At 47.2% G+C, this 24,943-nt stretch overlaps 1 protein-coding gene across 1 annotated transcript in view; it reads right to left on the reverse strand.

Moving 5' to 3' along the window:
- Nucleotides 1-24,943, reverse strand: part of DPP8 (dipeptidyl peptidase 8) — a 54,036-nt gene that overhangs the window by 28,666 nt on the left and 427 nt on the right. The window contains exons 2-12 of the mRNA XM_056865828.1: nucleotides 23,072-23,345; nucleotides 20,708-20,820; nucleotides 20,091-20,264; nucleotides 18,189-18,357; nucleotides 14,865-14,975; nucleotides 11,373-11,501; nucleotides 11,059-11,120; nucleotides 10,084-10,184; nucleotides 8,158-8,335; nucleotides 3,368-3,527; nucleotides 823-902 (exon numbers count right to left, since the gene is read on the reverse strand). Of these exons, the coding sequence (XP_056721806.1) occupies nucleotides 823-902; nucleotides 3,368-3,527; nucleotides 8,158-8,335; nucleotides 10,084-10,184; nucleotides 11,059-11,120; nucleotides 11,373-11,501; nucleotides 14,865-14,975; nucleotides 18,189-18,357; nucleotides 20,091-20,264; nucleotides 20,708-20,820; nucleotides 23,072-23,330 (1,536 nt within the window). The 5' untranslated portion in view covers nucleotides 23,331-23,345. The remainder of the gene's footprint in view (nucleotides 1-822; nucleotides 903-3,367; nucleotides 3,528-8,157; nucleotides 8,336-10,083; nucleotides 10,185-11,058; nucleotides 11,121-11,372; nucleotides 11,502-14,864; nucleotides 14,976-18,188; nucleotides 18,358-20,090; nucleotides 20,265-20,707; nucleotides 20,821-23,071; nucleotides 23,346-24,943) is intronic.

The following is a 24,943-nucleotide window of genomic DNA, read 5'->3' on the forward strand; positions in this document are numbered from 1 at the left end:
GAGGAGCATGCCTATTATATGAGGTGCTGTGGAACACAGAGAGGAGGATGCTGCAGCCAGCTTGCTTGTGGGCTTCCTAGAGGCACCTGGCTGGCCACTGTGTGACCAAAATGCTGGACTTGATGGAACTTGATCTGCTCCAACATGGCTTTTCTTACATTCTTAAAATGAATATTAGTCATGATGCGTACCTATTCTGTTTAGTATCAGAGGAGCATGCCTATTCTATAAGGTGCTGTGGAACACAGGCAGGATGGTGCTGCTGCAGTCGTCTTGTTTGTGGGCTTCCTAGAGGCAGCTGTTTGGCCACTGTGTGAACAGACTGCTGGACTTGGTGGGCCTGGATCTGATCCAGCAGGGCTTTTCTTATGTTCTTTGTGTCACTGCTGCATATCTAGCTTAATGAAGAGTCCTAGGGAGCTGAACAGTTTGCTATTTTGTGATTACTTTGGCTGACCGACTGGAACACAAGCTCCCGAAATTCAGAAGTGGGAGACAGGTTGGCCATCCATACCTGGCAAGTGCATTGCCAGGGAGACCATTTCAGCACACTCTGCTCTTTGGCGGGCCCTGTGGACCCAGGCCACCCAAGGCCCCAGGCAGCACACAGAGGGGCCTTGCCTGGATCTCCAGGCTGCCTGGTGAGTCGGCGCATGTTTGCTGCATGCAGCAACTTTCCACAAAAGGTTTAGCAGGAAGAAAGGCAAATGTGCCCTGCCTGACAACCCGGTGCTCAGGGCACATTTAAACGCAGGCTGTTCTAGCTCTCCGCACCTGCGATAAATCTGGCAGGGATTTAAGCCATGGTGAAAAGAGACTTACGTTGGAACCGTGTCGGCCGAGTACTTCCCACTCCCCGCTGGTAATCGCCAGCTCCTTTTTGATGGGACACAGGAAATCGTCTACGAAAACAAGGCACATTACAAAGTTTATTTGAAGGTTGATAATGCATTGAGAAATTCTATTATGGATAAGCAAGAATTATTCTGAGGAAGCAACTTCAAAATGGGGAGAGAGCCGGCAGCCTGTCATTTATCTGTATAGTCTGAAGTAAGATCACAGATTTAATTAGTCATTGCCAAGAATTTATCTTTAAGAAAGATTAAAGAATGGGAAAAGACTTTTACATCTTGCCCAGAATTTGTCTGTGCAAGGATTTCATCTCAAAGAAGGATTACAGAGTGCAGGAGGATGATTGACATAAAACCAGTAAAATATGTGTGTGTGTGTGTGTGTGTGTGTATTTAGAGAGAGAGAGAGAAGAAGAAGAAGAGTTGATTTTTATATGCCGACTTTCTACCACTTAAGGAAGAATCAAACCAGCTTACAATCACCTTTCCTTCCCTTCCCCACATCAGACACCCTGTGAAGTAGGTGAGGCTGAGAGAGCTGTGACTAGCCCAAGGTCACCCAGCTGGCTTCATGGGTAGGAGTGGGGAAACCTACCCAGTTCACCAGATTAGCCTCCACCGCTCATGTGGAGGAGTGGGGAATCAACTCCAGTTCTCCAGATCAGAGTCCACCGCTCTTAACCACTACACCACGCTAGCTATGTACCAACTTGCTGAATTTGTTTAAATAAATTATCAAGATGATAAAATTAGTGTTTGCCATGTAAATTGTACTGTGTTTATACTTTTGGAGTTGCTTTGCTACTGTATTTTGGCATTACAAAGACTCCCATGCGAGAAGAAGTCTCGCTTGCTCTGGGGGTTAAACATGCACATGAGCACAGACAACTCGGTGTGTGCACCAAAATCTCCCAGGATGCTCTTTTTCAAAGAATGTGCATAGGGTTTAGCTTTGCAACAAAGACCCTGTGAGGTAGGCTAGGCTGAAAGAGCAACTGGCCGAAGGTCACCCAGTGAGTTTTGTGGCAGAGTGAGGATTGGATCCCGGCAGGATACTGCGACCACTACCCCGCTGACAACTGCATTGAAACCACAAGACTCTCCATCTGTCTAACCACTTTAGTGAGCCAGCACCATGTAGTGGCTACATGACTCTGTAGGTCCAAGCCCCTCCCCCTCCTAGGTTAGCCCTAGGCAAGCAAGTCACTCGCCTGGTCAAATTCTGCAATCTGAGGAAATTAGTTATGAAAATAATTTGCCTACTATTGCTTAGTTTGCATGATTTATTCTGCAGACGTGAATGCCGTTAAACAAAGGGAACAGAAGGTGAGTCTAGCATTAATTGCTTCTTTCATCTTCTAGGCTTCTTTGGCCAGTAAGATTTCGCCATGCATTTCCTACCACACATGAAGCATATTTTCCACAGTCCTAAGGACTAGCAGCTTACTTTTTAGAAGGAGGAGGAGGAGGAGTTGGTTTTTATATGCCAACTTTCTCTACCACTTAAGGGAGATTTACAATCACCTTCCCTTCCCCTCTCCACAACAGACACCCTGTGAGGTAGGTGGGGCTGAGAGAGCTCTAATAGAGCTGTGACTTGCCCAAGGTCACCCAGCTGGCTTCATGTGGAGAACTGGGGAAACAGATCCAGTTCACCAGATTAGCCTCTGCCGCTTGTGTGGAGGAGTGGGGAATCAAACCCTGTTCTCCAGATCAGAGTCCACCGATCCAAACCACCGCTCTTAAGTTTACAGCAAGTTGCACTGTGGATGTGCTGAATAAACATGGTCCTCCTCAAATTCTGATTGGATCACTGCCACAACTAAAACACTCCTAAATAGGATGCCCACTTGACGTTAAAAAACAACAACCCACATTACATTCATTAAACATTTGAAAGGAAAACAGGAGGAGGCTGTATTCTGCATTGGTCAGACCTCACTCGGAATACTGTGTCCAGTTTTGGGCTCCACAATTTAAGAAGGATGTTGACATGTTGGAGCGTGTCCAGAGGAGGGCGACCAGAATGGTCAAAGGTCTGGAATCCATGCCCTATGAGGAGAGACTTAGGGAGTTGGGTTTGTTTAGTTTGGAGAAGAGAAGGTTGAGGGGAGACATGATAGCCATGTTTAAACATCTGAAGGGATGTCATGTTGATGAGGGAACTAGCTTGTTCGCTGTTGCTCCAGAGACTAGGACACGGAGTAATGGATTTAAACTAATAGAAAAGCGATTCCACCTAAACATTAGGAAGAAATTCCTGACGGTGAGGGCTGTTCAATAGTGGAATGCACTGCCTCAGAGGTCTTTGGAGGTCTTTAAGCAGAGGCTGGATGGCCATCTGTCGGGAGTGCTTTGATTGTGGGATCCTGCATGGTGGGGGGAGGGTTGGGGTCACTGGAGATGTGGGGGGAGGGGGGAGGTAGTTGTGAATTTCCTGCATTGTGCAGGGGGTTAGACTAGATGACCCTGGTGGTCCCTTACAACTCTATCATTCTATGATTCTAGGCAGTTACTTGGCGCAGGGAGTCCTCCACACGACCGTTTGTATCGGCTGTCCTTCAGCAGCGTTGCGATTTTGTAGAGGTGCCGGAAGCCCGTTTTGCACTCAGAGGCAAAGATGAACTCAATCACGTCCTCCTGGGTCTGGGGGAAAATGTGGAAGATATCGTGGATCTGTGGAAACAAACAAAAAAAGGACTTTGAGACTTCAATCACAGGCTGGAGATTAGGAAAAAATTAGGGGAAAAATGCAGATTAGGAAAAAAATGGGGGGGAAATTCAGTGCTCCCCACTTTCACCTGTTGGCCTCCAACCTGCCCTTCCCCCTAGCCTGGGCACTTTCTTCCTACTGCACAGTTCAAATAGGGTTGCCAGGTCCCTCTTCGCCACTGGCAGGAGGTTTTGGGGGTGAAGCCTGAGGAGGGTGGGGTTTGGGGAGGGGAGGGACTTCAATGCCAGAGTCCAATTGCCAAAGCGGCCATTTTCTCCAGGTGAACTGATCCCTATCGGCTGGAGATCAGTCGTAATAGCTGGAGGTTGGCAACCCTCGATACAAACTGCCCCCACTCTACCCTAGACCTATTTAACTAGTATGTTTTTATTCCATTCTTTCTCCAAGGAGCTCAGGGTATCATACCTTTCTGTCCCTGCCCCCAGAAGCAGAACCACACCTTGAACCATGAGGAAAGGTGAGATGTAAATGTTTTATTATTAATAATTGTATCTTCACAACAACCCTGTTGGGTAGGCTGGGCTAAGAGAGACTGGTCTAAGGTCACCCATTTAGCACAGTGGCACAAGTGAAGATTTGAATCATTCTAACCATTATACCACGTTGATACCTGGTACCTGACAAACAGAGCATTCCTGGCCTTTAAGGGTGAAAGTCCTTAGGAGGCCAGGAAGGCGCTGCACCGTAAGTGGCCCCAATGCCGGCGGGGAGGCCCAAACGTTGGTCTCCCGGCACTGCCATAGCAGTGCCACCCCGGGACACCGACAGGGCCTCCCACCGGCGTCCCCCCGGCATTCCGGAGGGTGTTCCAGCATCCCAGGAGGAGTTCCCAGGGCATTCTGGGGGGGGGGGGCTGCCTGTAGGCAGCCTCCTGTCCCCTTTCGCCCCAGGTATGCCAGCGGGGAGAAGAGCGAGGTTGCCAGCAGGCACAGCCTCGCTATTCCCTATGGGGCGAAAAGCCCCATTTAAAATTTTAAAAGCCTGTAAAAAGCTTTTCAAATATTTTTGGTGGCCAGGAAACCGGTTTGGAGGCAGCGCGGCAGTGCCTCGTCCACGCCATCCCCAGCTGCCAGAGGCTCAGGAATGAGCCGTGAGGCAGGTTTGAATCTCGATAACTCATGCTCCAAAAAATCTTTTTTGAATTTTATTTATTTATTATTAAATGTATGCCCCATCCTCCCCAGCACTGCCAGGCTCAGGACAGCTTCCAACAGAGAATGCAATAAGCAGTATGACGACATTTAAAACATATAATAAAACTTAAGGGGTGGACTTTCGGTTCCAGTTGAGTTGTGAACAGCCTGGTGGCAGCGCTCCACTATGGAGAATGTTTAATTTTACTTTATTTTTAGCTTTATTATCTTTTCCTTTTATTATCCTCATTTGTTAGCATTTAGATGGCTGGCGTCCACACTAATAAGAGAGTTGTGATGATAAACTTTATTGTTTGTGGCCAAAGGCCATCACAATCTATCATACAAAACATTAAAATAACATTGAAATAACTTTAAAACAGTCTGACCCCCAAGAAGCTAGTAATTAAGTTTGTTAAGTTCCCTGATTAAAAAATAGCTTTAGCTTGGATTTTCTTGGCTGCTAAAGCAAATAGTGAAACTTTGTAGGAAACAACAGGATTGGCGTCTGATAGAAGAGCAGTTTCTCCGGATCTGAAAAAAAGATTTAGGCCCTTTAGAAATGCTCCGAGAAATTTAGATCTGGGCTCTGTGTAAAGAGGACAGAATAAGGTGTAATGAGTTAGGTCCTCTGGAACTGCAGCTCCACAAATACATAGGCAAGAGGCCCGTGGTGTTCAGGAGAAACGTCCAGCTGACCAAGCGGTTGGCAAGGTTTGAAACCGGAGGGAGGTAAAAGCTCTTCTGAGGTTATGGAAGGGGATACCGACCAGGTATGAAGCTCTGACATGGTCCCTTTTAAACTGTTTAAACCATGGTGAGAATTTGGACTGGGAGATTGATTGCCTGTCTGAGGCAGCGTAATAGGCATTTGCTACTCTGCCTCCCTAAAATTCTTCTGCAGCAAGATTGGGCAAACTTGACGATGAGGCGAACGCCAAAGTCTTCTGCTTTTGGGTGATGGCTGTACAGCCGGCGGGAAGAGGGGGTGGTGTCTTGTACTCCTCACCTATAAGCTAAGTGTTTCATTTAGAATTTGTTGCAGAAATTTCCTTCCTCCCTCTCTTATCAGAGGGTGGCAGAGTGGTGAGAGGGTTGAGTGGAGGAAACAAGCCAGAGAGAATTTTGCAGTCCGTTCTGCCAGAGAAGGCAGGACTTTGCTCTGCTCTGGTTTTTTTGTTTGTTTGTTTGCTTAGTTTGTTTTTATCTGCCTCTTTCAAGGTCTGCAAGGCTGAGAGCCAGCGTGGGTGACCTTGGGCCAGTCACAGCTCTCTTAGAGCTCTCTCAGCCCCACCTACCTCCCAGGGTGTCTGTTGTGGGGAGGGGAAGGGAAGGTGGTTCTAAGCCGGCTTGATTCTTCCTTATGTGGTAGAGAAAGTTGGCATATAAAAAACAACTCTTCTTTTAACTTAAAAATAAAAATAAAACTTGACCCTAATTTAACAAAGATGGCACTCTGCCTCAGTAGCCAGCTTCTATGAAATGCTCTGGCCAAGGAGGTTTGCCAAGATGTTCATCAGAAGTCCTGATGCCTCCAAGGCCCAACCGGCCTAAGCTGGGAAGGTGCCGATTCGAATCTAGCTGTTCTACTGCAGACCCACACAGCTGCCCTTTGAAACTGCACCACATTGACGTATCTGATGTCCTTTCCTTTCTCAAGCTCCCATAAAATCATAGAGTTGGAAGGGACCACCAGAGTTATCTAGTCCAACCCCATGCACAACACAGGAAATTCACAACTACCCTCCCACACCCTCAGTGACCCCTACTCCATGCCCAGAAGATGGCCAAGATGCCCTCCCTCTCATCATCTGCTTAAAGTCATAGAATCAGCATTGCTGACAGATGGCCATCTAGCCTCTGCTTAAAAACCTCCAGGGAAGGAGAGTTCACCATCTCCCGAGGAAGCCTGTTCCACTGAGGAACCGCTCTAACTGTTAGAAAATTCTTCCTAATGTCTAGTTGGAAACTCTTTTGATTTAATTTCAACCTGTTGGTTCTGGTCCGATCTTCTGGGGCATCAGAAAACAACTCGGCACCCTCGTCTATATGACAGCCCTTCAAGTGGTTATCATATCCCCTCTCAGTCTTCTCCTCTTCAGGCTAAACATACCCAGCTCCTTCAACCTTTCCTCATCGGACTTGGTCTCCAGACCCCTCACCATCTTTGTTGCCCTCCTCTAGACATGTTCCACCTTATCTACATCTTTCTTAAATTGTGGTGCCCAAAACACAATACTCTAGGTGAGGTCTAACCAGAGCACAGTAGAGCAATACCATCACTTTGCATGATCTGGACACTATACTTCTGTTGATACAGCCCAGGATCCCATTTGCCTTTTTAGCTACAGCATCACACTGCTGACCCAAAGGTCTTGAGCAGTAAATGAGAAGCCTTTATTTCTTTAAGGAAAATATGGTGGAGAGACACTTGGCCACCACCAGAGTTGTTCTTGGATCTCTATCAACCAGCAAAAAGGGGACTGGTCTATCTTTTGTTATGGCAGGTAATTTGATTAAGATGGGGCAATCCATTGATCATGATAAGAATGGTATTGGGGCCATTACAACATCATATGAGATAGTGTGGCAACCCTCTTCACATGGACAAAGTCTATCTGAATAACGCAAGTTATTGTATCTTCCATTTAACAACGCCAAAGGACCGCTCAAATGAGCGAGCATAAAAGTTCTGCAGTAAACAAGGGACTGTTAGGTTGCTAAAATAAGCTGGGGTTCGCAGAGATGGAAGGATACCCCAAAATTGGGTAGAGCATACTCTCCGAGAATGATTATAGAGCTGGAATAATCTAATTTTTTAATATAATTCTTGATGGGTAATATTGATTGTCTTTTCCCCATACTTAATAAGGTATCCTTAGATAGGCCTAGGTATGATCATTTCTTACCAATTGACATTATCTGCTGTGCAGATTAAATTTAACTGTTCTTGCTTTGAACAGAACCCATGCCGGTCGACAATTTGTTTTTTAAATCGTCAAATTTTCCAACCAGATTATATTGCTCGTCGCTTAAGGTCTTAATTAAGGGATCGGGGAGATTAGTTTCTATATCAATTAGATTTGTATTCGGCTGGGCACAGTTTTTTTCAGGATTCTGGTTCTCCCCATTGCACCAAGAGGGTGAATTATATGATTTTTAAAAACTCGATTAATATGAATTCTATATTTTAATAACATCTTATACTTATTAAAATCATTCTGGGAATTTCAGATGTTTTAAATGTTAGAACTACCCTTTGCTGTAGGATGGAACAAGAAAGAGGGTTGGTAGAGATCAAATCAATCCAGATTTGTGGTTATTGATAATAACAAACTCTCAACCAGAACTTAGCAAATATTTTTTTCCACGACCACAGGAGTTCACCCAATAAGTCGGGGCCCGCTACTAAGCGAAAGCTAGCCCAATCAATTCGTACGTTTATCCAGATATCGGTCGTCTCTTCGTAAATGATCAAGGGCGTGATGGAATCCGGCACGGCGTCGATCAGCTGCTGCCGGTCCATGGCATCGTCTTCCACGGGTATAAATAAAGCCGGGGGGAGCAGCGTGATCTGGAGCCTCGTCTGGGAGCGGTCAAGGAAGATGGCCCACGCGCTAGTCAAAGGGGAGGGGAAGAAACAACAGGAATAAAAGCTGGGTTGAAAAAGCACGACCAGCAAAGTGGTATGGTCCCACCCACAGGCAGGAGAAACTGTAGTCAGCCCTGGCCTAGACACCCAGCCGAAGGAGGGGGTGGAACACATGAACCCTGGGTCCATCAAAGTCAGAATTGTCTATTCAAACTGGCAGTGGCTCTCCAGGGTCTCAGGCAGGGTTCTTTCACATCACCTACCTGCCTAGTCCCTTTAACTGGAGATGCCGGGGATTGAACCTAGGACCCTCTGCATGCCAAGCAGATGCTCGACCACTGAGCCACGGCCCCTCCCCAAAGAATAATTAAGAATCTGTTCATATGTAACAGCCAATTTCATACATTTTATCACCCAGTATGAATCATGAAATATTATATACACATGCACACATGAAGCTGCCTTCTACTGAATCAGACCCTGCATCCATCAAAGTCAGAATTGTCTGTTCTGACCGGCAGTGGCTCTTCAGGGTCTCAGGCAGAGGTCTTTCACATCACCTACTTGCCTAGTCCCTTTAACTGGAGATGTTGGGGATTGAACCTGGGAATTTCTGTATGCCAAACAGATGTTCTACCACTGAGCCACAGCCCCTCCCCACAACTGAGCTGTGCTACTTCTGATGACATTCTGTTTTTCAGATTTCCTAGATGCAAACTATTCCCTGTTGCTGGAAATGTAGTGGAGTAGGCAAAGGACTTTTCTCCCTGTGCTTTTTTTTGCAGGGAGTTTAGGAATGTGACCCCCCTCCCTTCCCCTGCAGCATAAAGAGGACCATTCTATCACTTCAGAACTCTGCCCCCTCATTTTGATGTGTGTCTAGGCTAACCCTAATCTGCTCCTTCCCAGCGTCTAGCCGACACACTTCCAAAGAAGCTTTCAGAACTGGCACCCTGCTGGGGGGGGGGGGCTAAAGGGTCAAGTTTCTGGGAGGGGCCAGGCCACTATGGGGGCTGAGAAAAGTCACAGGGGAACTAGAGGGAATCTGGACACTTGGGGTGGCTCTCAACAGCTCTGAGAACCAGGCACCCAAGAAAACAATTTTCTGCCTAGGTTAGGCTGCTCAGAGCCCAATTTTGCAACACTTTTTAAAAAGTAATTTTTAGAAAACAGGGGCTCCCCAGCTACCAAATCAGAGTCAGTCTACATTGACTGAAGATGAGCAACACATACCAGACATAAGGTACCAAACCTGCTAAGATCTTCACAGAGCACCAAATTCTGAGTACCTCACCCTTGGGCAGACACTCAGAGCAGAGCCTTGTTGGTTGTGGTGGTCCCACCCTGGATGGAAGCCATGCTCGAGGCAGTTTGTTAGGCTGGCACAGAGAGACAGCCCCCAATTTCTCTTTTGATTGCATGCCTGCTTTCCAGAGTTGATCGTTATTGGGTCAGTCACTACATTTCTATTGCTTTTTTTGGGCAGCTGGGTAACTTTATCGAAAACAGGCACTGCAGCTGATAAGCAAAGGCACTTCCAGGATGTTAATTCCTTATTTTGAATACTGTTTTCCTTAATTGCTTTCCTTAGATAGAAACACTTTTGCATCGGACCAGCCTCTCTCCAACACATTTCAAAAACCCTCAACTGTACACGTTTAAAAGGTTGCCTCCTGGATTTGTGTTGCTGAGAAAGGCCCTCCCCCAAACAGTATGGTCAGAAATGGTGCAATCCTCAAGCCACTGGGGAAACAGAGGCAGTGACATACGCACTATTTGCCCTCCACGGTCCATCCCGCTCTGGCGATATACTCCACACCTTCAAAGAGGACCTCGAATGGCTGCACTAGCTCTTTATCCACAACGTCCGAAATCTGTCAGAGGAAAGAAACTCTGGCACTCCGAAAAGCGATTCCAAAGCTATCTACGTTTTCCATATGCAAATTAATTAACCCCCCCCCCACAATAGGGGCAGGGTGAAGAGGAAAAGGGCTGGAATCCCACGATGGGCGGGGAAATCATGCATTCCTTTTCCCTAGATTTAACAGCCGTTGGCCATCTACAATTTCACACTTTAAAAGGGAAATGAAATGTAATTTTTCCTTGACACGATGAAGAGAAAAGTTGCCGCATCCCTCACGGCAATTGACTGATCTACTTGACAGCAGATTACGCAGTATCTGCTTTTCAGGAAGTGTCTTTAGCTGTTTTATCCAGGGAGTGATATATTTATTTCATGCAGTATTATTTTGTGGACGTGCTAAAACAATGTGGGCTAGGGAGTCTACTTGATCTGGGCAAAATGGGCATTTTCGTTCTTCCACGATAACTTTTTTGTATCGGCCATGTGTCTCGGCTGAGTCTAAGACATTAAAATCATGCATTCAAGCCCACTCTTTCTTTTTTGGGTGATACCTTAGTAGAAATGAGCAAGAGTCCAGTAGCACCTCAAAGACTAACAAACTTTCTGGCAGGGTATGAGCTTTTGTGAGTCATAGCTCACTTCTGCAGAAGTGAGATGTGACTCACGAAAGCTCACACCCTGCCAGAAATTTTGTTAGTCTTTGAGGTGCTCCATGACTCTTGCTCTTTTCTACTGCTACAGCCAGACTAACCTGGTTACCTATCGTGATCTACCTTGGTACAAATCCCCTCCTTCCCCTATTGAATTTCCAGTCCTCCTCTTTGGGGGTCATATGGGATCACCAACTCCGCACCGATTTAAAGCAAACAAAATGTCAGACTTACACTTCCATCAGCAGCAACAGATATTTCAGATAATTTGAAAGTGACTTTGGGGTTAGCAGTGCCTGTAAAGGAAGACAGAAAAGGGATCATGCCAAGGTAAATGTTTGTTTTCATGGCCCAAGCCGGATAACCTTGAATAGCCAAAGTTTATGCACACAGAAATGGAAGACAGTTCCCCAGTCTCATCTGCTAATAAGTATTAGAGCACAGCGATTCAAAACAGGTCCACGCAGAATCAGGCCTAGTCAGTGGGGCTTACTCCCAGGGAAATGCACTTAGGACAGCCCTGAGGGTCTCGCACTGGGATTTCTCACCTGTTTTGGGATAGCGAAAAGCATCTGTCCTCCTCGTCTCCAGCATGGGGGATGTGACGTGAATGATTTCCACCTCCGACTCATCATTTTCTTCATACAGAATTCTAAGGATTTTGCCTCCGCCAACGGCTACCGAGAGGAAGGGAGACATTGCAGTGAATCTGAGATATAAACACAAATCGTTCTGTTGAATTCCCATATGTCCCAGCCTGGGAATTAAGACCGCAGAGAGAGGCCCTCCTGACTGTCCCACCAAAGAAACTCATCTGGTGGGCACACAAGAGAGGGCCTTTCTGGTGGCGGCCCCACTATTATGGAACAACCTCCCCAGGGAGGTGCACCTGGCCCCCTCGCTTTCGATCTTTAGAAGGCAGCTGAAAACCATTTTATTCTTAGCCAGTGTGTCCTCATTTCACCCCTGCAGGCGGAGGTAGCAGGAGCCGGCTGTAGAATCCGTCCCCGACCATGCAGAGCAGGAGCAACTCGGTTGTGTGGCTGGACGGCTATACCCGGCTGGTGCAACAGACCATCCTGAGCCACCAGGTCGGCAAGTGCACCACCGGTTGGATGCCTGCCTGCTTGCCGCGCGCCCGGGGGGGTCATCTGGGGCAGCTGCCTGCTTGGGGCTTGGTCGGCTAATTTTTACGTTGATAAATTTGTATGGCCGGCGAATGATGTTATAAATATCCAAATGGCCCTTGGCGGAAAAAAGGTTCCCCACCCCTGTTCTAAAGCCTGCTGCTGAAATCAATTTTAGAAAGGGGAGCAAGAAACTGTGGATAGAACTAGCCACACCCTCTCTTGAAATGTGCTGGGGCTAAATCTGGCTGCTAAATCGCCGATTTCTCGTTCTGACAGCAGGGAAAAATTCTTGCAAGAAGGCTGAGAGGCAGGAACTGTTCTGAGCCGGGTGTGCGGGGGTGGCTCGTCTCCGTGGATGACAAAGCGGCCAAATATCAGGATTGCAGCAGCCAGAGGCAGAATACTAAACAGGAGACTTGGCAGAACAATCCCAGGATCTGACAGACTCCTTGGAAGAGAGGAGGCTGCCTTAATATGTTCAAACCTGCCCTAGGCCTGTTATCTAAGGGTAATCTTCCTTCCTATCTGGATTCTCCAGTTAGTCCAAAGTTATGTAGAATCTTTATCCATTCAATTGCCCTTTTTCAATGGTTTTGCTGGGCCGTATGCTAAAGATCCCTTTTTCAGACCGGCTGTGTCCCTGCCCTCTTCAGTCAGTGGACTCCTTGGTACATATCCTTTTGCACTGTCCTAACGTGTACCCACTTAGGCTAAAATGGATAACACCATTTTTTAACAAATGGTCCGCATCTTCTCAAGCAACTTTGGAGCAAAAGGTTCAGTTCCTCTTAGAGGACTCTGACCCTCAGTGTACTTAATTTGTTGCTCGTTTTTTGGAGGCTGCAGAGAAGAAACGAAGGGAGGTGTTTTTAGAGATGGGTCTTTGATGGTTTTATTGTTCAAGACCTCGTTCTAAGGATAGGGGGAAAGAAAGAAAGAAAGAAAGAAAGAAAGAAAGAAAGAAAGAAAGAAAGAAAGAAAGAAAGAAAGAAAGAAAGAAAGAAAGAAAGAAAGAAAGAAAGAAAGTTCGAGCCCAGAAATACTGCCAAAGCCTTCCAGCAGAGAAAGCATTTTCCCAGCTCTGTTCCAGCAATGCCTCTTCCCTGGGGACCAAACTTGGGACCTTCTGCATGCGAAGGAGGTGCTCTTCCGCTTCTGCTATTGAGGCATGCTTGGGGATCAGAGGGATGGAAGAGTGTTACCTTGAGGAGCCCAGGAATGCTGGCAGTTTAAGTCTTGTGCCAAAGGCTCAGATATCCCTAGCCCTGTCATGGGGACACCCGCCCTATTTATAGCACCAACTCTCAACCACAATGCCATCTTCAGCAGAATTACACCCTTGGAAGCCCACTGAAATCAAGAGGCTTAAAAGGTCATAACTCCGTTTAGGACTGCAGCAGATCGTGAGAGGGAGGGCAGGAATGGTTGCATCAGTGTTTGGCTCTCGTAGCCCTTTCTCACATGCTCAGGGAAATGCCGATCACCACTTCGGGGTCAGGAAGCAATTTTCCTCCTGGCCAGATTGGCCAGGGATCCCAGTAGATTCTTTTGGCCATCTTCTGGGCATGGAGAAGGGGTTGCTGTGGGTGTGCTGTGTGTGTGTGTGTGGGAGGCAGTTGTGAATTTCCTGCATTGTGCAGGGGGTTGGACTAGATGACCCTGGTGGTCCCTTCCAACTCTGTGATTCTATGATTCTAGTCGAGATTTTTGCCTAGAGGAGGAAAACTTTACAAATTGTGGAGAACTTGAGCAATCCCCTGGCTCTTGCACAGTTGCCACAGCTCTCACGCAATTGACCGATCTATTTAACAGCAGATAACGCCGAATCCTCTTCTCAGGAAGCATCTTTAGCTGTTTTATCCAGGGAGTGATATATTTATTTCGTGCAGTATTTATCTTTGGACGTGCTAAAACAATGAGGACTAGGGAGTGTATTTGATCAGGACAAAATGGGCATTTTCGTTCTTCTGCAATAATTTTATTGTATCGCCCTTGTGTCTTGGCTGAGTCTAGGGCATTACATCTCGCCAATAAGAAAGCTCGTCTGAACTTATGAATTTCTAACCAGCGGAAATAGTCTGGCAAGGAGAAAGTTCTTTTGAAGGGTATCTGGAAGAAGCGAGGTGAACATTTACGATTTGTGTCCTTAAACACTAAGGTCCAATCCTCATTTAAGATCTTATTTTGTAATTGTTTGCAGCTTGCTTTCCAAGTACTATTCCTTGCAGCTTTCAGTCACTCTATTGGAAGGGAAAATCTTTTGTCTAACCTACTAGTCCAGGTGGACACAGAGATATGTGAGATTAACAACTGAAACATGTCAGGAGCTGTTGATGTCTCAAAGAGGGAGTACCGAAATTTAATGACAGATTGATATATAGTAGATGATGTTTGGGAACTTGGGGTTTTCAAGGCAAGAGATGAACAGAGGTGGTTTGCCATTGCCTACCTCTGCATAGTGACCCTGGACTTCTTTGGAGGTCTCCCACCTAAGTACTAACCAGGGACGACCCTGCTTAGCTTCCAAAAATCTGACAACATCAGGCTAGCCTGGGCTATCCATAGGGGTGCCAGCTCACTTCTTCTTAAGTGGTAGAGAAAGTCAGCATACAAAAACCAGCTCTTCTTCTTCTACTTCTAACCAGGGACGACCATGCTCAGCTTCCAAGATCTGACAAGATCGAGCTGGCTGGACCATCCAAGTCAGGGCTGTGCACTTTTAGCCACTTGAAAAATAAAACTGGATACTGTGGCAAAGGGATCCACAGAGGGATCCATGATCAACGGCTGCACTTTGAAACAGCAAGCACTCTCTTAGCGTGCGCATGGAAGAGGAGGAAATCTAGCTCTGCCCCAAACATCGAGGGGGTTGGAGGCAACAGTTGGGCCCGCCGGATACTGCATACTTACTTGGCTCTGCAGTCGGGCACCACCAGTAACCGGTGTACCTGTCAAATTCCTCCTGCAGCACGAACGTGGCAACTCCGGCAGATTTGGGGTCATCTTCGACGTTGGCAAATTCTGCATGGGCAGAGAGAGAAATGGCATTTTTTCCCTGAGGAAGGAAAACCAGCAGCAAAAGGCGCAACTCAAATTACAAACGAGCCAAATGGACAGCATTGTGATGGAAGGGCCCGTGGGCACCTTGGTGCTCACCAATACTTTCCTTGGTGCCCACCGAGCTTCTGAGAAAGTGGGCGAGAACATGATAGGGCAGAGAGAGATCGTAAGAAAAGCCCTGCTGGATCAGACCAAGGTCCATCAAGTCCAGAAGTCTGTTCACACAGGGGCCAACCTGTGTGATTTGCCTCTAGGAAGCCCACAAGCAAGACTACTGTAGCAGCGTTGTCCTGCCTGTGTTCCAAACCACCTAATAGACTAGGACATTCTTTGTTGATACTGGAGGGAATAGGTATGCATCATGCCTAGTATCCATTTTGACTATCTGTTTTGAATCTCTCACCCTCCAGCTTCAGCAGATGACCCCGCGGTCTAGTATTATGAGGGAGAAGAGTTTCTCCCTGTCCACTCTCTCCATACCGTGCATAATTTTATAGACCTCTATCATGTCTCCCCTTAACCACCTTCTTTCTAAGCTAAAAAGTCCTAAGCGTTTTAACCGCTCCTCATAGGGCAGCTGCTCTAGTCCCCTGATCATTTTGGTTGCTCTTTTCTGCACCTTCTCAAGCTCTGCAATATCCCTTTTTAGGTGTGGTGACCAAACTGTACACAGTATTCCAAGTGTGATCTCACCACAGATTTGTACAAGGGCAGTATGATATCAGCAGTTTTATTCTCTATTCCTCGTCTAATTATGGCCAGCATGGAATTTGCCTTTTTTACAGCAGCCGCACACTGGGTTGACATCTTCATTGAGCTATCCACTACCACCCCAAGATCCCTTTCTCGGTCTGTCGCTGCCAGCACAGATCCCATCAGTGTATATGTGAAGTTGGGATTTTTTGCTCACATTGAATCTCATTTGCCATTTAATGCCCATTCCTCTTGTCAGGTTTTTTAATGCCAATACCTGCCATGATGTTTGTATTGATTTGTTTGTTTTGGTAACCTGATCAAGATGATGTTTTAAATGACCTTTAGTCTGACTCCCGGTCGGTCAGTGTGTGTTTCTGTAAGTTCTCACAGCACTGCAGAAAGGGACCGGGAGAGGCGCAGACAGCAAGGGAGGCCTCTGGGAGAGTGAAGCCACCTGCAGCTGGGTGGGAAAGGAGGGGGAGGGGAGCCTGGGCCCTCCATAACAGGAGCTGGTTAGCATGTCTATGCCATTAGAGTCTTGCTGCTGTACCAGAGCTATGAGATTTTCTGAATGTTCCATGGAGTTACAGTAAACCCCTGGCTATTGCTGATCAAAGATAGGACATTTTGGAGGACATCGATTGATAGGGTCGCCATGAGTTGGAAGTGAACTGATGGCACTTAACACACACATTGCTGATCAACTACTCAGTGCCTTTGGTTACTGAATAATTGCCTGGACAACGAGAAGACTGACAGTAAAACTAATGGCATATACATGCTAACCAGCCGTAGTGGTTAAGAGTGGCGGACTCGAATCTGGAGAACCGGGTTCGATTTCCCCCACTCCTCCACATGAAGCCTGCTGGGTGACCTCGGGCCAGTCACAGTTCTCTCCGAACTCTCTCAGCCCCACCTACTTCACAAGGTGCCTGTTGTGGGGGGGGGGGAAGGAATGTGTAAGCTGCTTTGAGACTCCTTAAAGGTGAAGAAAAGCGGGGTATAAAAACCAACTCTTCTTCTTTTTGACTGCCCTCTTTCCAATGAAAGGGTTTCCCTTCGGAGAGTCAAGGAGTACTGGTCAGCACCTGAGCCTTCCTTAGTCGACCCATGGTTTCGTCCCTGCCTTAGGGTTTTCTTTTTTGCAGGAGCTGTGAAGAGGAAGGTACTGTATTTGGCTCTGCCTGCAGAGGAAGCCTTTTTGGGTATGGCTCAGTCTTCTGTGGCAGCCATTTTGGCATGGTGTTCGCCACCCTCTCCCAAAATTGCCTGCAGGCTCAAAAAGACTGAGAATCCCTGGGCTAGAAGCTCTGGGGATGAGGCAAGCGCATCTCCCTGGGCCCGCCTGTCCATCGACACACAGTGCTCGGATGCAGAAGCTCTGTCAGTGAGACTGCCGGCAGGATTTGCCCTTACCACCACCCCGTCCAAAGGATAACCACAACCCCATGCTAGCCAGTGAATGGTCCCTCCTTGCAAAAGATCTGCACATGCAGGACAAAGAAGAAGAAGAGTTGGTTTTTATATGCAGACTTTCTCTACCTTTTTAAGGAGAATCAAACCAGCTTAAAATCACCTTCCCCTCCTCTCCCCACAACAGACACCTTGTGAGGTAGGTGAGGCTGAGAGAGCTCGAAGAGAACTGTGACTAGCCCAAGGTCACCCGACTGGCTTCATGTGGAGGAGTGGGGAAACAAATCCAGTTCACCAGATTAGCCTCTACCACTCATGAGGAGGAGAGGAGAATCTAAACCCAGTTCTCCAGATCAGAGTCCACCACTCCAAACCACTGCTCTTAACCACTACACCATGGGAGCTGTCAGAAAAACCTGTGCATCAAGCTTATTAAAAATGAGCTTATAACCTTATTAGCCGCTTTCTCATTTCAAGCTCACAAAGGAATTTAAAACGTAATAAAGTATTAAAACATAAAAGTCAAACCAAAACAAAAGCAGGGAGTTTTTTGACGTTGCCAGGATGGCCGAGAAGCTTGATCCTGAGGAGCCAAACTCCCTTTTTCCAACCCCACAAAAGCCATTTCTTGTGTCTGTTTTCACGCTGCCTTGCCACAAGCAGCCTAGCCTACCTCAAACGGTTGTTGTAAGGATTAACTATGGACACTATTCAGAGCTCCTTCAAGGAAGGGTTGGATAAAAATGTCAAGCAGACAGACGGGTGGCATCTTAACCAGGATTATGGCAACAAACCATGTTCAGCACTAACCATGGTTAAGAGTGCTGTGCAAATAAAAATAATACATTTTAAATAAATTTTAACCATGGCCAGGATTGTAACCAAGGCTACGGCAACAAACCACGTTCAGTGCTAACCATGGTTAAGATTGCTGTGCAAATAAAAAATAATTTAAAAATAAATTTATATGATGGCTGGGATCTTAACCACAGTTAGGGCAACAAACCATGCCAAGTCCTAACCATGGTTAAGTATTGTTCTGTGCCAAGGCCGAAAGCAAATCACCTTTGTGTACAAATGTCAGCCTCCTTTCTTCCCTGGTTGCTAGATTAGAGATCCAGATGTCATTGCTATGGATAAATGCAATCCAGTTGGGGTCAGCTGGACACAACTTGGGGTCCATCCGTATGTTGGGACAGCTCGTCTCCACCAAATTGGGCCGCAGGGGCTGGGTCTGAGAAATGGAGAAGGGAAAAAATGAGAAAGCGCTCCTTTGGCCCCAGGCAGCTGGTCTGACGCTTGCCATCCTATAAAACGAAGACAGGAAAGAATGCAGAGCCAGGGTTAGGGGTGTTGCAGCACTCAGGAGCATACATTTTGGGCATTTTCGAAAGACAAATTTATACCCAACTTTGCTCATGAGACGGGACTCAGAACACATGAACACATGAAGCTGCCTTATACTGAATCAGACCCTTGGTCCATCGAAGTCAGTATTGTCTACTCAGACCGGCAGTGGCTCTCCAGGGTCTCAGGCTGAGGTCTTTCACATCACCTACTTGCCTAGTCCCTTTAATTCCGGGGATTCTGGGGATTGAACCTGGGACCTTCTACATGCCAAGCAGATGCTCTACCACTGAGCTATGGCCCCTTCAAACCAAAAAATAAGATCAGAACTCCTCCTCAGTTGCCAAGATGTCATATGGTTATATGGTTTGTTCGAACAGACTGATGCCTGTTAACTACTTGGATAGATTATGTGCACACAAGTCTGGGGCGATTGAAACTTTCGGTGCATTCCTTTGCAGTTACTCCAGTCTAAGCCCACTGAAATGAATGGGCTTAAACTGGAGAAGCGGTTCCCAAACTGTGCTCCACGGAGCACTTAGGGCTCCATGAAACCTCTCCTAGTGCTCCATGAAGAGATTGGAAAGAAGAACACTACTGTCATTCGGTTTAGTATATAGGTGCTTGGTGAAAATTAGTGCTCCGCGATGAATTTATCTCCTGAAAAGTGCTCCATGACTCAAAAAGTTTGGGAACTGCTGGACTGGAGTAACTCTCTTTAGGATTGCACTGTTGACCTCATGTTTTCTTTGATAGTGTGTCAGCAACCCCTTTGAGAGATCTGTGGATAAAGCCGATGACAGTTCCTGAGGGATCCCTATTTTCTATGTCTTCCCTGCTAGCTGATACCAATCCTTGTATTCCTTTGGCTGAGGCTGAATTTCTGGCAGCACCAGCTTCTATGCGAGGATGGAAACAGAGGACGGTATTTGTAAGACTTGTTCTGTCCAAGATCCCTGGGTCATCGGGTTGTTAAATGACGAAAGCGTTAATATTTACTCTAATTTTTTGTGAGGCACCTTAGAATCAACCCCCCTCTCCAAATTGACTTTGACTGAGACAGTCAGTTGTCAGCTGCAAACAGGCTTCGGCCTACCCCGCTATGCCCTTTTCCTGACCCAAAAGAGGCTCAAGGGGTTATTATTTGCCCCATGGAGGGAGGCTGCACATGTACCAATGACCTTCACGTGCAACCCCCATCAGGGTATATACGGCCCCTGCCAGGGCCATCTGGGGAAGTCCAGAGGCCGAGTTCACCAAGAGAAAAGGTCCTCCTTGAACACATGAACACACAAAGCTCCCTTATACTGAATCAGACCCTTGGTCCATCAAAGTCAATATTGTCTACTCAGACCAACAGCGGCTCTCCAGGGTCTCAGACTGAGGTCTTTCACATCACCTACCAGCCTAGCCCTTTAACTGGAGATGCCGGAGATTGAAACTGGTACCTTCTGCATGCCAAGCAGACGCTCTACAAACTGAGCCATAGCCCCTCTCCTTGGTCATCTTACCAGCCTAGTCTCCAGCATAAGGCAGGACCCTCCCCAATGATCTCAGTGGGTGGAGAACCCCGGCCCAAATAATCTCCTCAGAGATTTCTACCTGTCCTTTCTGACTCACCGTAAACCCGCCAGGGCCGCCGTCTTTCACGTGATAAATCCCACTGCCGGCTTGGAAGAGAAACGTGCCGCTTTCCCGGTGGTAATCGTACGATGCGATCCCCACTGTCCCGATCCGCTTCCTTTCCCGCAGCAATTCCTCCTCGCGGGAGTACATCCCATAATCTAAGCCAGCCTGATCAGGGGAAAACAGGGAACAAAAGGAAAGAAACCACCATCTATTTTTTGCAAAGAGCTGCACCCTGCCGTTCTGCTCGGCTAAAAGTGGACGCTTCCTCGAGAGGAAGAGGACAATCAGTTTGTTACACTGGAGGAAGGCTTCACTTTAACAGAGTGGGACAGAAAGACACAATCCACTATTGTTGAGCCAGTATGTCAGGAAGGGGAATCTCAAAATCCGAAAACTCAAGCTGCCGATGCTTTAATTTTTACTAGTGAAGAATTTAGTTTGGCAAGAGGAAGCTTCAAAATCTGGTCAAAGACGCTGAGGTTTTCCCTGCGACTCTTTTCTGGGCTTTTAATATTTGGGTGCTGCAGGTCACCCAAGCAGGACGTGGAAGAATTTCCACCAGAAGGGGGATGAGGGAAACATGGACGTAATAAGGAAGGTTCACCCACCTGAAAGAGATCCAAGAGGGGCTTCCAGGAAAGCATAAGCACGGCACTCTTGTTTATAGTTTTGGGGATTTCAGAATAGAACAATGTATTTTCCCGGTTCTCACTGGACATTGCTAAAAAGGCAAAATACAAGCACAGGGCGGATCACACGTTAGCCAAACGCAGCCCAAAGGAATAGGAGAAAAGTCTTTGTCCAAGATTATGTCTGTCAAGGCCTTAATAGGAAGGGTGGAGCGGTGAATCCATATCTGAACTAAACCAAGTCTGGTGCCAGACAGCTCTCCACACTTCAGGCAGCCTCGTCAACGTTTAAATAAACTTCCGATTACCTCATTAACTTGTTAATCAGTTACATCTACATATTACTAAAAGCATCGTTTCAAGTGCCGTTCTAAGATACTGAAGCGCAAGAGAACTTCCAAGTTAACTAAACCATTGTGCATTTAAAAGAAAAATCCTTCTTCTTTGCTAAGCACCCAAAACCGAAACAAGGTTGTGTTGTTTTTAAAAGTGTTCCTTAACCTAAGTTTTTGTGTGTGTGTGTGTGGGGGGGGGGTTCTTATTGCTATTAAGTCACAGGCAATTTTTGGAGACCCCATGGGTTTTTCAAGGCAAGAGACAAACAGAGGTGGTTTGCCATTGCCTGCCTCTATGTAGCAATCCTGGACTTCTTTGGTGGTCTCCCATCCAAATACCAAGCAAGGCTGACCCTGCTTAGCTTCTGAGATCTTACAAGATCATGCCAGCCTGGGACATCCAGGTCAAGGCAAGAGACGTTCAGAGGTGGATTGGCATTGCCTGCCTCTGCATAGCAACCCTGGACTTCCTTGATGGTCTCCCATCCAAGTACCAACCAAGACTGACCCTGCTTAGCTTCCCAGATATGATGAGATCAAGCTAGCTGGACCATCCAGGCCAGGCCCTTAAATTAATAAGCCCTTCCTGAATTAAATCTGTCCTAACTAAACTAATAATAAACGCCCTGGTTAAAATGATCAAATGTTGCCATCTTTATCATCACTTTCAATATACTTTTCATGTGGTTTCACCATTCACAACAGCCCTGTCAGGTTTGCTGCTACAGATTCATTTTACTGCCCCTTGCAAAGGCTGTCTTCCCCCACAGCACCATCGGAAGGCTTTTTTTAAAATAAAGAAATTGCTTATTACAGATTTTTTTTAAACAAAAGTCTTAATAAAGCCCTTTACCAGTGCAGTGGGGGAATGTGCAGAGAAAACAGCGACTGACAGGAGAACATGCACAGAAAGCTCCCGTGCGGATGCTCTGCAGCCAGCGCGCATGCTTAACAGAGCGTCCTCACTGCGTGGAAGCAGCGCGTACCGAGCACAACCCTTGGCCCCAAAGGCCTCGAGCACTCGCCCCTCGGTATTCCCTCTCTGTGAAATGGGCTCTCCTTTATGCTTCTCCGATACAATGCCCTGCCTTCTGTGTTCTTAGATGGGAAACAACAAATTCCCACTGGGAGCACACAAATGTATTTGTAAACAAGATGTACTTGAAACCTCTGAACATGTGTTATTCGAATGCAAACTGTACAATCTTATACACACGAGATCAACGTTCCCATTACTTGCAGATTGTCCTAGAGTTTTGAGGAAACAACATCTTATGGTTTTATTATCGGATACAATAGATAATTTAACTAACAAAGTTGCCAGATTTGCTTGGCTAGGCAGAGCTGGACTAAATCTACGCAATAGCCAAGGAAGCACAGGATCTACAATGACCAGAACCTCTCAGACTGGTTTTATACTAATCTTACAAATATATATGACTGGACTATCTTTGTAATGTTCTGGCCATTTTAAGTATTGTAATTTTAGCCACATTTTGTCTATGGCCATTTATGCTTGGTAATTAGCAGCGCGTTCCAGGCTAAAGTGCCTATTTTTTTTAGTTTTTCACGCTGAACCGTCCTTCAGGAAGTGACTGCGAAGCTGGCACATACCTGCTTCACATTTCTTAAGAGCCCCTTTAACTCGACCTTTTGTTTGTTCCGCCCACGCACCGAAGCATTTACTGAAGGAGCCATGAAAAATTACAAATGTGGCTTAGCTATGCAAACGACCATTGCCAATGGCTATGCAAACAAAGGAGCGAAGGAGAAGGCGAATGGGGAGGGTGGAATTTCTCCTTTTGCATCAGGACCGTGAATAGGCATTTTAAAGGTCGCATTTTTAAAAAGAGCTTTGAGCAAGCATCAAAATTGGCCCTGCATTGGCCTACATGTTTTACTAGTCATTAAGCAATTCTGTAATCCTGTTTTATTTGATGGTCTATGACGGTAAATAAATAATTGTTGTTATAGTGAAATGGCCTCTGTCTCCAGCAGGCCGACATACCGAGGTAATAGACCCGATCCGAGTGAGGGCATTCGGGATCATTGCGCTTCACGAAGGTGAAGTCATGGGGCGCCTTGGCCATCAGGCCGCTGTGGTGCTTCCGGGTATCCGCCAGCAACTTCTTCAGCTGGCTCCAGGAATGCCGCTCCACATAATACGCATCCAGCTTCGCCTTCTCTTCCAAGGCCGCATTCTCCTTGAGATCGGACGTCTCAAAGATCTCCAGGCCGGCCTGTTCAGTCTCCATCGCTGCCGCCATGTCGCATGTTGGGGCCTGGAAAGAAACCCAAAATCCACTTTTGGAGCACACCTGCCGTTTGGGGAAGGAAAGATTCGACGCTGGGCCTTGTTTTCTTTTGTGGTCGCTCGACTTAACGTGGTTTCGTCACAAGGACTGGAATTTTACACCATGAACTGTTTTCAACAAATTACTTGGAAATGTGGAACATAAGCCCACCACCCAGTGGGGTGGCTTCTATTTCAAGCATTGACCCTCTAGAGACCACCATGCCATGAACATACAAAGCTGCCTTCTCCTGAATCAGACCCTCGGTCCATCAAAGTCAGTATTGTCTACTCTGACCGGCAGTGGCTCTCCAGGGTCTCAGGCAGGGGTCTTTCACATCACCTGCTTGCCTAGTCCCTTTAACTGGAGATGCCAGGGGTTGAACCTGGGACCTTCTGCATGCCAAGCAGGTGCCCTTCCACCGAGCCACAGCCCCTTACCAAACCATGAAGCTGCCTTCTACTGAATCAGACCCTCGGTCCATCAATGTAAGTATTATCTACTCAGACTGGCAGAGGCTCTCCAGGGTCTCAGGCAGGGGTCTTTCACATCACCTACTTGCCTAGTCCCTTTAGCTGGAGATGCCGGGGATTGAACTGGGGACCTTCTGCATGCCAAGCAGGTGCCCTTCCACCGAGCCACAGCCCCTTACCAAACCATGAAGCTGCCTTCTACTGAATCAGACCCTCGGTCCATCAATGTAAGTATTATCTACTCAGACTGGCAGAGGCTCTCCAGGGTCTCAGGCAGGGGTCTTTCACATCACCCACTGCCAGGTCCTTTCAACTGGAGATGCCACAGATTGAATCCAGGATCTTCTGCATGCCAAACAGATGCTCTACCACTGAGCCACAGTCTGTCCCCAACCCCCTGGGCACCACAAAAACCTCCTTGGGCATGCTATAGGGTTGTCAGCCCGTTCTCATGGTTAAGAGAATGCCCCCGGGCAAAGAGGCCGGGGCCCAAGTATTCTGGTGCCCCAAGTCGGAAGCATCACCCCTTCCTTGGGCCCATGGCACTGCCGGACAGCAGGCAACACAAGGGCTTGGCTCAATCCTGACTGGTGGCAGCACGGGCCTCAGGAAGAGATACAAATCACCTTCCGTGGCACGACAGTGACATGCAGCGGTTAGAGCATTGGCCGAAAATCTGCGGGACCCAGGTTCGAATCCCCACAGTGCTCGCTGGGTGATCTTGGCCCAGCCCTTCTCCTTCTCAGCCTAACCTACTCCACAGAGTTGTGGTGAGGATAAAAGAGAGGAGACGGCCATCTGTCAGCAATGCTGATTCTATGACCTTAGGCAGATGATGAGAGGGAGGGCATCTTGGGCATCCACTGGGCATGGAGTAGGGGGTCACCGGGGTGTGGGGGGAGTAGTTGTGCATTTCCTGCATTGTGCAGGGGGTTGGACTAGATGACCCTGGTGGTCCCTTCCAACTCTAGATGAGAACCAGCTCTAGTTGCCAGGAGAATAAAAAGTGACTTGATCAGTGCCTAAAGGCTTGAAATCAAGGGAGCCCCCCAGAATTGGGGGGGGGGGGGCCTCGGGCTGCTGGGGTGCACCGAAGGTCTCTCGCCCATGGGG

The sequence above is a fragment of the Euleptes europaea genome, chromosome 20, assembly GCF_029931775.1.
Source record: "Euleptes europaea isolate rEulEur1 chromosome 20, rEulEur1.hap1, whole genome shotgun sequence".
In the NCBI taxonomy this organism is placed as follows: Eukaryota; Metazoa; Chordata; class Lepidosauria; order Squamata; family Sphaerodactylidae; genus Euleptes; species Euleptes europaea.